The sequence below is a fragment of the Hydractinia symbiolongicarpus genome, chromosome 12 (genome assembly GCF_029227915.1).
Source record: "Hydractinia symbiolongicarpus strain clone_291-10 chromosome 12, HSymV2.1, whole genome shotgun sequence".
Taxonomy (NCBI): domain Eukaryota; kingdom Metazoa; phylum Cnidaria; class Hydrozoa; order Anthoathecata; family Hydractiniidae; genus Hydractinia; species Hydractinia symbiolongicarpus.
The window spans coordinates 18,258,246-18,269,078 of NC_079886.1; the positions used below are offsets into that span (position 1 = coordinate 18,258,246).

Here is a 10,833-nt window from a genome sequence, read left to right on the forward strand (position 1 = left end):
TTGTTCTTAATAGCAATAACAAGCCATTATGAATATTCTCTCCTAGTTATTACAAATGAGAAAACAATAAAACAAAGAATTTTTATTGGGATTGTTTTTATGTTGTGGCAAATTATGATTTGACCCCGAAACTATTCTTACTTTGTTGTTATAACTGGAAAATTAAAGATTTATAATTGCTTAAACTTCTTATCGCGACACCATACATCATTTCTATAGCATTTCTATAAAAACAACTTATTAGTGCGCCACTATTTGTTTCTATAACATTTTTATCATAACAAGCACAATGTTTAGCCAATTAGACAGGTTGTTTATACAAAAGTATACATTTTCGTTACCATTTACAACTGCTGTTACTGGTAACAAGATAAAATTCAAAACGAGTTCGCAACTCCTCAGCTATGCATACTTTTAAATTCTGCTAGTAAGGACGTTTTCTATTATTTATTTAATTATTTATTAACTTATTTATTTATTTGCGAAAAAGTTGAGATAATTGTAAACAAAGTTTTGCGCAATCTGTAATATTTCAGTGCAAGCAAAAGTTAGAAAGCAATATTATATGTTGCAGAATCTGTGAGGAAGTAACGTAACGTAAGGAGATATTAAGCAGGATTGATTATACACCACGTAAACATAACAATCTTTGTTTTTTATTTAATATTTCATGTTTAATTCGAAGTCTGTACAACAATTTTACTCGCATTTGGCTCTTATGCAAGTTGTTCCACTGACACAATTTTCTGGAAGGCAACATGTTGAACCCAATTCACGACAACCAATACAGTTTCTGTCAAATCTCCCATGTCTGCACACATAAGTGTACGGGTTTACTAAAAATATGATGAATGAAAACATGAAACGAATTACCTTATCATAAATTTTCTCGCATGGTTACGCATTCGCAAAATTGAATGTCAAACGTAAAACTTTTACGCGAAGTTTTTTTTACGATTTTGTTATCTCTATATGTGTCTCTGACCAGTGGCAAGTACAGCATTACTTATTTGTCTCTTAATAAAAATTTCGGTGGTAAAAGAGCAAAAGCATCATTCTAGTTACCTCCATCACTTTGTCCAGACACAGCAATCAACATGGCGAACAAAACAACCACAGTCAATATTTTCATCTAGAAAATAGAAGCAATAGCATCAAATTAAACATTAAAATAATTCTGTATTAGAAGTAGCAAATTTTTAGGTAGCATATTGTACCTCATACGACTTTGCTCTTCGTCTGTTCGATTTCGTGTTTAAACAAGAATGTTTTTTTTTCAAAGAGACGCAGTCTTTAATAAAGGCCACATTTAATAAGCTGGTAAAAGGTGCAATTATATTGTATTCTTTTCTAAAAATAACGCATTTTCTTGCGATTTCGTTGCTAAGAGTTTCACATATATATAAATATTTTATTACTAACAAGTTATTGCGAACAAAACCATATATTTTAAAACATGTAAATAATCCAAAAAGAATTCTTAGCTAGAATCTTAGCTTGTCAATTTTCGATTCGGAGATGATAGTTGCGAGTAGCGATGAGACAATATTCGTAAATTTTCCAGACTGGTAAATTATCGTACTGTATATAATTTATTTATGTATTAAACGGTTTCAGGTTAGAAAATATTTTGACAAACATAAATATAGTTGAGTTATGTTGTCAGACGGAAAATAAGGCTCCTCGTACCTCCAGCGAGGTATTTTGTACATTTTTAAATAGCCGGTTCTTAATGTGAACATAGTTTTTAAGAACGTACAGGCTGAGATTTTGTCAAAGGCTTAAAACATGTTAAAAGCGTGCCTATTCGGAATTCCTTCAAATATTAAAGATGAAATAACACGCGCCTAAAAGAACTAGTTTGTATACTAACATGCGTGCATCTTTTGACAATGACATACTTTTGATATCTGTTTCGCGATTTGGATTTGTTTTACATTAAAGGAATTAAAGCTTTTTTTTTTGTACAATTTTTCTATATTTTTAGCTTTAATGCTTAGATTTACAAAAAGACTGTAGGCTTTTAAAAAAAAGCTTTTCATGACAATTTTTAATCCCTTTAAAGTTTTATCAAAAAAGGTGGACTTTCTTAAATAAGTTAGATTAAAAAAAGTCTATGCTATATTTGTCGTCGGTAAATTTTAAAAAACTTTTTATTGCATTACATCAAAACAATGTCATCAACTGAAATTTTTTTATGAACTTGCAAAACTAAAGTTCTTTTAGCTATAACTTTACCTCGTCTCTCAGAAATCTTTCGATTTCTTGATATCGGGCACATCCCTGATATCCGGACAACGGAAAGACGTCGATTGACTGAAGTGGATATTATCTCTGTTGGGAATGGTTGTATTTTTGTTATGAAATCTAACGAACAATTTGCTAAAGTTATCATCAGAAATTAAATTGGAAACTCATTTTTAAACAACCTTTGATCAACTATTATAAAGCTTGGACTTTTATAGACATTTTATAGTGTTGTGTACTACTTTACCGAAATTACTGCGAATTTTGAAAATTAGCGTTAATTAAATGTTCTTTTTTAAAGTGTAAGGTAAATATGAAGGACGTTGAAAAAGGTTACTTTTTGATTTAACACCTGCAATTAATGTTAAGAATATATTTTTCTAGCAATTGCAATACAAAGCTCATACAACACACATACTTCGTCCTCCTTATCTGCAATTGAACGCAAAGAATGTAAGTATCTTCCTGGTTAACCTAATGTGATTAGGAGCGGCTGAAGGGCAGTTGATATTAAAGAAAACATGAAGAACTGGTTGTCAATAAACCCGGTTTTAAGTTAAGGATAAACACGTCCATTAAATTTAAATTTAGTTTATTCCCTTATTTTGCGTTATTTTAATGCTTTTTTAATTCAGTTGAGCTATATCACATTATATAAATTCTTTATCAAATTTTGCGCGCTCTGCGAGGGGAACAACATAGACCATCAACTTCATCAAGTTAATATTTATTTTATATTAATAAATAATTTTGTTTTTTGACCTGTTTTTTAATTTTAAACAAGGTTTTTTTTATTTTTTAATTTTTAAAACAATTTTAATAGAATAAAACCAGACTAAACACTTTCAGTTTTTATTTTTCGAGCCTTTTTTAAACGGATTTGTTTTCGTTTTGTTCTCAATAGCAAGAATACAACTAAGGAATTCAGCCTTGTTTTTATTTTTTCGAAATTTATGTGTTTTTATAAAATATGTGCTTTTGTTGTTACAAATGGAGCTCCGTAATTGTGCTCGTGAACAATCGAGCCATTATGAATATTTTGTGTCAGATATTGCAAGATATACAAATAAACAGGTCGAAATAAATCAAAAAATGAAGCCTCCAAAAAGTTTAAGCAATTTGTTTGGCTGTCGCCTGGCAAACGGCGCTGGAATAGTATTGGATCCTACTCTTTCGCCAGGTAGTTTCAACCAGTCGATATGTTTTCACGACTATGGCTGCCCTTTTGTAGCAATATTCAATCTTTTTTTATTTGTTTTAATGCAATCTTTTTTGGGTGAAAAATGTAAATATTTATATTCAACTCAATCTTTTTAAAACTATTTAATCTTTCAAAAACTATTTAATCTTTCAAAAACTATTCAATCTTTCAAAAACTATTTAATCTTTTTGTTAAGTATTTAATCCTTGCAAATTTATATCCAATCTTCCTGGGGGCGAGCGCAGTATACCCATGTGCTTACAAAAATAAAAATGGTATTCACACTGTATGCTTTTGGTCTCATGTGAATGGCATTTAAGATTCAAGCGAAAAAAAGCTTCCATAACTCAAGATCTGATTGTGCAATCAAGCAAAACCCTAATGCTTTTAAATTTTCTGGCAGCTATACCAGCTGTTATACCTTTATCGCTATACCTACTATATAGCCACGTTAATCTGTGTAGCTAGCTACCTGGCTAGTTGTAGGCTACGTAACTTTGACTGAGGGGTAAGTAAGCACTAAAAGGTGACCTATCTTAGAGCTACTTTTCTCCCTTTGATATGCGACCAAGTAGCTACCAAAGATAAAATAATTCTTACCTGTAAAGTACATGAATTTATTTAGGATCTACATCTATCCTCTTAGGCCCCACCAACCAGTAATGATGATAAGCACATTCTGCTAAAGACAATGATGATTTTGTCATATAACGTAGTGGCCATACGATTTATAAGCGACTCGTGACGAACAGATTACTTTCAATCGGCGATCAGATTGGTCAGTGGCTGGTTGAAAATGAAACCAGGTATTTTCATTGTTTTTTTTTTTTTTTGCTTTTTGAGAAAACTCGAGATCAAATATTTTAGCATTGGCACTTATAAACTAGCAGCGTTCGGGACCTGCGCTGTCTATCTCTATATCTCTATCTTCCATCAGGCGATACGCCTGTCTCTTCTGGATATGAAAGTTTTGATTTCGAAAATCATTTTCATCATAACACACCATATTTATTTCTCTTACGCTGTGGTTGAGAAAGGTTGCGCTTTTGAGCTTTTTTCTTATTTTGTAGCATATTTTTACTAATTAAGTACGGTGTTATATTGATGCAGTAAGAGTATCAAAGCAGTAACATTCTGTGGTAAATATGGAAATGCGGTTTTTACGCACGAATGAGCGGCTAATCAAGTGAGTAGGAAAACGAGGTATTGCACGTGATATCGGATTAACAGTCTATTAGGCAGATGGGAATTTTTTTTTTAAAAGCAGAATTGGATTAACGGTTAATCAAGTCAGCAGAGAAATCCAGGATTTTACGCGATATCGGACCAACGTTTTATCAGACAGATGGACACGTTTGGTATTGCACGCAATATCGTATCAACTGTAAGTTAGGCGGATGGGGGAATGCAGTGTTGAAGCCAAGATCCGATCCGTGAAATTCCACTCCATTTCAGATCAACTGTTTATCAACAGATAGGAACATACCGTATTCCACGTGACATTTGAAAAAAAATCAAACAGATTGGAAAAATACACTATTGACTAAAGTAATGTAACAAAAGAATCAAGATGCATACCGCTATTTTGCATTTGCGTTATTCCCGTTTAGCAGCGACCCATGTCATTGGTGGGAACTCATTAATTCTGCGCAACCATGAAACAATGATCCACATATTTCATTAGTTGCGTTGTTAGTATTAATGTTTATTTTGCAGTACAAATGCAACACAATAGTTTTTGTTGAAAATTATTGTTTCGCTGTAATACCAACTGAAGGTCGGTCTCTGCCAACCTTGTTCCCAGGATCTCTTTTTGCTTTTTTGATCTTCGCGCCGTCCCCGATATCAAAATAGCGAAAAGAAGAGAAAATAAGAATTAAAATTCATCATTAAAAATTAATTATTCATAAGCAGGATGTCCAGACGTCCATGTGATTCTAAAGTGTGTATAATTTCTTGCACCTTGACCATTTGAGTGGTCCGTTTTTACACGCTATTTTTCAACAATTGCCGGAATTGAGCGTATTGAATCGTTTCGTAACCCCTTTAATGCGTTTAAAGCGATGCATGGCATTTCAGCTATCCTCACCGCAAGATTATTTGAATTTATTTTCGTATGTACGGCCAAGGCAGGTCACGTGGTTTTAAGTTGTTAAAGGGCGTACAAGCCATGGAAGCGCTAACATGTCAATTAGTTCTTGAACCGTAAACGTTCGTCTATCCATAGTATAAGCAGATTTGTTTTGAAAAGTTTATAATCGGTGTTTACTTCAAACTTGGACGGTTAGTGGCTGCAGCACTGGGTCCAAGGATATGTTCCCCATAGAACAGCGCACCCAGCGTAGCTACGATTTCGAAAAGGTTTTGATTGGAAATTAGTGGTTGTATTTTAGTTTGTAGGAGATTTAGAGGTTACTAATAGCACACGGTTCTTAAAATTAAGATGAAACACTACTACTGGAAGTTCTTTGAGTCTTCTCTGTCTCGAAAATCAATAAATAAATAAAAGTTATTTTCGGTTAAGAGAAGTGAATTATAGTAAATAAGCTCAAATATCCTAAATTAAATTAAGCCCAGTACCTACAAAGCATTCAAAGTGTGCCTTAAAACGTGAACTCCTCAGAGACTAAAAATCTTAGATATTGTTCAAAAATTTAAAAAGAATAATCTTTAAACGCATTTTTTGCCGTTTACCTTCGGATACCGCGCGAAACAGGGAATTTCAAGATCAAAGCATCCGTACTTTACAGTTTCTTCTTTCGTTACAAGTTTTAATACAATGTTTAAGCAAAACAGATGTGCAAATCGGTGTCTTGCCTTTGAGTTAGTCTGCCCAAAATTTGCCACCCTGTTTTAGCCTTATTTTCTTCCTAGAGAGTCTGCGTCAATTCGCTGAAATTTAGCCTGAAGTAAATTTGTTTCGCCCAATCCACGCACATGATGCTTGTTAAACATAAACGGATGAAAAGCGCTTAAAGTGGCACACGCTATTTCGCTATTTGTTCTGGAATTGAGCGTCCAAGTGTCATATTTTAAATATCAATCGCGTTAAGTGGGACACTTAAAGAACCGTGAAAATTCGCTCCATCAAGCGAATGTCTCACTTAACAGAATCTCCCTCTAACTAGGACTTTTTCAAAACAGTTTCACTTATCGAGATTTTTGAACTTCTTTTAATATCTTGTATTTTTCGGTAATTGAATTTGAAATTTGATTTTTGTCAACTTCTGACATTCCTTCACAGTCCATGGGTTTTAGACAGCAACAAAAGTTTATTTTCAACTTGGTTAGCAGTGTGTTTTCATTTTTTCTTTGTTCGCTATTTTTATCATTCGAAAGCGAAATATTTTACCTGGGTTTAGTAAGCAAGTTCAAGGGACCGAGAAATTTTTACCTGATTGGTGAAATTCCCACTTATCCGGGGTCCCACTTAAAGCGAGTGTACTGTATCTTGCTTGGCAACGAGTAACCATATCAACCAATTTAATTAATTTTTGGCCTAATTTTGTATACCACCATATCCTCGTCAATTTGAAGCAGTGACAATTCCGCTCACTTCCATCTTCAAGTAAATGAAATGTTAAGAAGAGTATCGATACACAATTTCATATCCATTGTGCTTGCGATTTATGAAATGTTGTAAAAATTACATTACAAGATCACGCTAAACGTGGTTCAAATCTGAGTTGTATGTAGTTTGTCTGCTTACGCCATCAATACAAATCAACAAGACTGTTTGTTCACTAAAGGGAAATTTTCGTTCTGATTTAGTCACTTCGAAAAATACAAAGCATAATCTTGGCGTAAACAAATTAATAAATAAATAATCAAAGGTAAATAAAGTGTGTGTTCATTTTCACGTAATTTGGTTAGTTTAAATCCGAAGTTGGTTGCATTTGAAATAACACACAGTTCTGATGGCGAGTTTTTAATTGTATTTTCTTCAATTTTGGTAAGAATTATTGACTTCACACACACAGCAATTAAGTCCCTGAATTCCCTACTTCTTCTTACAGACACACCCTAGGCCGTCGCCTTATAAAGAAGCGATAGGCGAGTTTATGTACAGCTTATACATATTTTTCACAAATGTTCGTAAGTTTGTTTCGTGCGAATTGACTCGTGATCCTATGTAAACAGAACGGTCTGTTAGATATAATATTTTGTTCATAAAATAACGGTTCATATTATCTCCAATGGTGATAACTTGTTAGTATAATCGGTTATAAAACGGACAAAGATCCAAATGAAATTGAGAAAGTGTCCTTAAAGAATTGTAAACAAACGTTGGAGAGTGGAAATATTTTCAAGTTTACAATAAATATATTCTCATATCACGGTGTGTACTGTCCGTTAGAAAAGTTGTTTATATATTAATCAAATAAATGTAGGCTTTAAAACCCCACCGTTTCGATAAAATAATTATATTAAATACGTTTCATGATATGCAAAAGTTTTTTCAATAATTTTAAGTTTCTTATCTTATCCTGACCCGACTTGTTTCCGAATTAAAACTATTTTTATTGTAATATACGTGGAAGCCATGTGAGGTTTTGATAATGGGGTGTGAAGTAGAAGATAAATCAATCAATAATGCACTGCAGGATATGAGTTATGGGTGTTATATTTAGCATAACATAAAGTCTCGATCATTGACAATGTAAATACGATGAATTTTTAACTTACTAACTCTTGAAAGGAACTCTAGATAGAGAATTTTGTACGCAATGGACGCTATGAAATGTCTTATTTTTTTCGCTATGATTATGTATGTGTTTGGTGGAACGGACTATAAAAATGGCGGAATCAAGTCGTTTTCATTAGAACGTCAACATCATGAAAAACCAAGAGCGTTGATGAAAATCACAAAGTTGAAGTATTTAGCCCAAACGTTTTTGGATATTTTAGCACGAAAAGCTCGTATGAAATTACCGGTTAATAAGAAAGAGCTTACCATTATGCGTTCATTCCTGAGTAGTATCGACTCCTTGAAATTGCAAGAAGAAGACAACACTGGAAGTGCTTCTCTTGGCAATGGATTTTACCTTCGTAATATTCCTAGTAAAGATATATTGAAACGAAGTTACTACAAAACAAACAGAGAGAGCTTTAAATCACAAGATAACAGTATAAAATCTCGCTTCCGGATATCATCGTCCGTGCAGGAAAATAGGAAAAAGACGATCGCTAGCACACATTGTGAAGAGGGTGGTTTCACGTGCACAAATATTTGTTTGGGCGATAACTGCAAAGAAGTGTGCTATCAAGCGAAAGAACAAAATTGTTCAAACCTTTAATAACTTTTAAATAATTTTTTTGTTTTAATAGTCGGAATAATTTCCAGCACATACTGCGAAAGTGCTTTTGGAAACAAAATAAGTGCTCACAAAGTTCGAAAATAATAGGCATTTTATTTTTCTCGACCCAATTTTTTAAGCACTTTCGTAACTAGATCTCACAAGATAATAAACGCACGAGTTAGAATTTTAAAAGTATAGCTAACTCTCAGAAACAATACTTGTCAATCTCTCTTAAATTTATGAACATAAGAAGTTATAAAGTTCTATGGAATTTGTTTTATCACAAATCCAACTGAATAACATGATCTTTTGATGGCTGCTTTGTTGCCAGAGGCCGAGTTTGTCCACCAATTGCGAATCAAAATCTGCGACAAAGAAGGTCAAATATTCACTACTCTGCCAAGAGCAAATCTGCTACGTTTTGTCTGTTGTTAGAGAAAAAGAGCTGTCCTTAGCGTTTTAGCCTGACATTTGCTGCTTTGATCGCAAAATCTCATTCTTTTTTAATCTTATTACACTCGGTCGTTCTTGTTATATTTAAAGTAAGATTTTATAGTTAATCCTCTAGCGCAATCACATTCAGTAGACAAAAAACAACTTAACCCGGTTTTTAATTTTTATATCTATCGTTGCTTTTATACCTTCTGATTGCGTCAACTTTTTTTATTTCATTTGGACATGAAGCTATCTGATTGGATCATTTTTTTATCGCTTGAACATGTAGCTGTCTGATTGGATCATTTGGTTGGTCTGTTATTTACCGGCATACTCTAAAAAAGCAGGATAAAGAAGAAATTTGACAGGATATAGAGCTGGATTTCGGATCCAGACAAGATTTGTACTTTAGTTCGAATGGTTATTCTCCAAATAATTCTTTTGTTTCTTATGTAACGTTTTGTTCCTGTCCGTAAGGTCGGGTTTCCGCTTACAAAATGACACGCGTATCGTGCCGAAATCAGTTAACGTAATTGGGCAAGATTGATTCTTAGTCTGGTGTGTAGATACGTGAAAAAGTTGGATTACTTTGAATTTTTTGTCGTAGTACGCGTATAAAAAATTAAACAAAAAATAGGTAAGAATAGTATCTTTAAAACCAATCATTCAAACCAAAAAATTCGTTGTGTTGCGATACGTTACACTTGAAATAAGGAATCGTTAAAAAATATATTTAAGTTTCGATCAGAACAGATTAAAACAAAAAATTTCATCGACCAATGTTTTAGAAACCACAGATCCTCTATTTTGCGAAATGTAATTTTTGCGGATGACATTTTTCTGAAATTAGAGAAATTTATTTCGCGGACCTGAAGATGCATTAAATTTAGTAGCAGTAACTTAATAAAAACAAAATCAGAATTAATTTGCCAAATAGATTTTTTTCCTTAGGCTAAATCATTATAAATATTAAAGATTCCGCCTTCGCCGGCGGAAATCAATTATATCGAGCATCCAAAAAAATCATACCAGAGAAGCCATTCCCATACTCGGTATCCATAGGTTAAACAATATTAAACCTTGCTTTTAGAATCCTTCTGATAATATAATTTTTCTTTTTTCTTGATCTACCTACCTAGCTAGATGGCTAACTATATTTTGACCCACTTGCTGGCTAGATATATTTTGCTAAAATTTGAGTATATTTCTTAAAATTTCTGTAATAATATCCATTTTTGTCTGTCTGCACGCAAAAAAGCGACGTGCAACGGGCAGGCGACCGCGTGGATATATTTCCACGGGTTAACGACTAGTCTATATTATAATACCTGTATACGTACGTCACACAACATGGTACTGCAAGTAGTGAGAGACAAACGCAATGCAATATAAAAAGGACGAATGAAGCCATGAATTTTTCCACGGACCACCGATTAGTAGTTCTAAAAAACGCATAATTCCTTGTACTTTACCCTGTTGGGTGGTCTGCCTATTAACTACTGAAAATGTTTGAGAAATGAAATCATTGACGGGGAACTTACTTAAATCCTATTATTTCATAGTCGAATTTTTTACTACGTTTTACATGAACTGAATTTAGTTTCAAGTACACCGTCTACACAAAAAATCTGCGATTAGGCGACAAACCAA

The 10,833-nt window shown here is 33.3% G+C and overlaps 1 protein-coding gene and 1 long non-coding RNA gene across 2 annotated transcripts in view; both read right to left on the reverse strand.

The window, feature by feature from the left end:
- Positions 1-648: 648 nt before the first annotated feature.
- LOC130622690 (uncharacterized) lies at positions 649-1,312 on the reverse strand. The gene is made up of 3 exons (XR_008981096.1): positions 1,218-1,312; positions 1,066-1,132; positions 649-836 (listed from the first exon to the last, which is right to left on the reverse strand). It is a non-coding gene; the product is annotated as an uncharacterized LOC130622690 (long non-coding RNA).
- Positions 1,313-9,408: 8,096 nt separating this feature from the next.
- Positions 9,409-10,833, reverse strand: part of LOC130622688 (coiled-coil domain-containing protein 148-like) — a 28,759-nt gene continuing 27,334 nt past the window's right edge. The window contains exon 11 of the mRNA XM_057438178.1: positions 9,409-9,518. Coding sequence (XP_057294161.1) covers positions 9,506-9,518 — 13 coding nt within the window. The 3' untranslated portion in view covers positions 9,409-9,505. The remainder of the gene's footprint in view (positions 9,519-10,833) is intronic.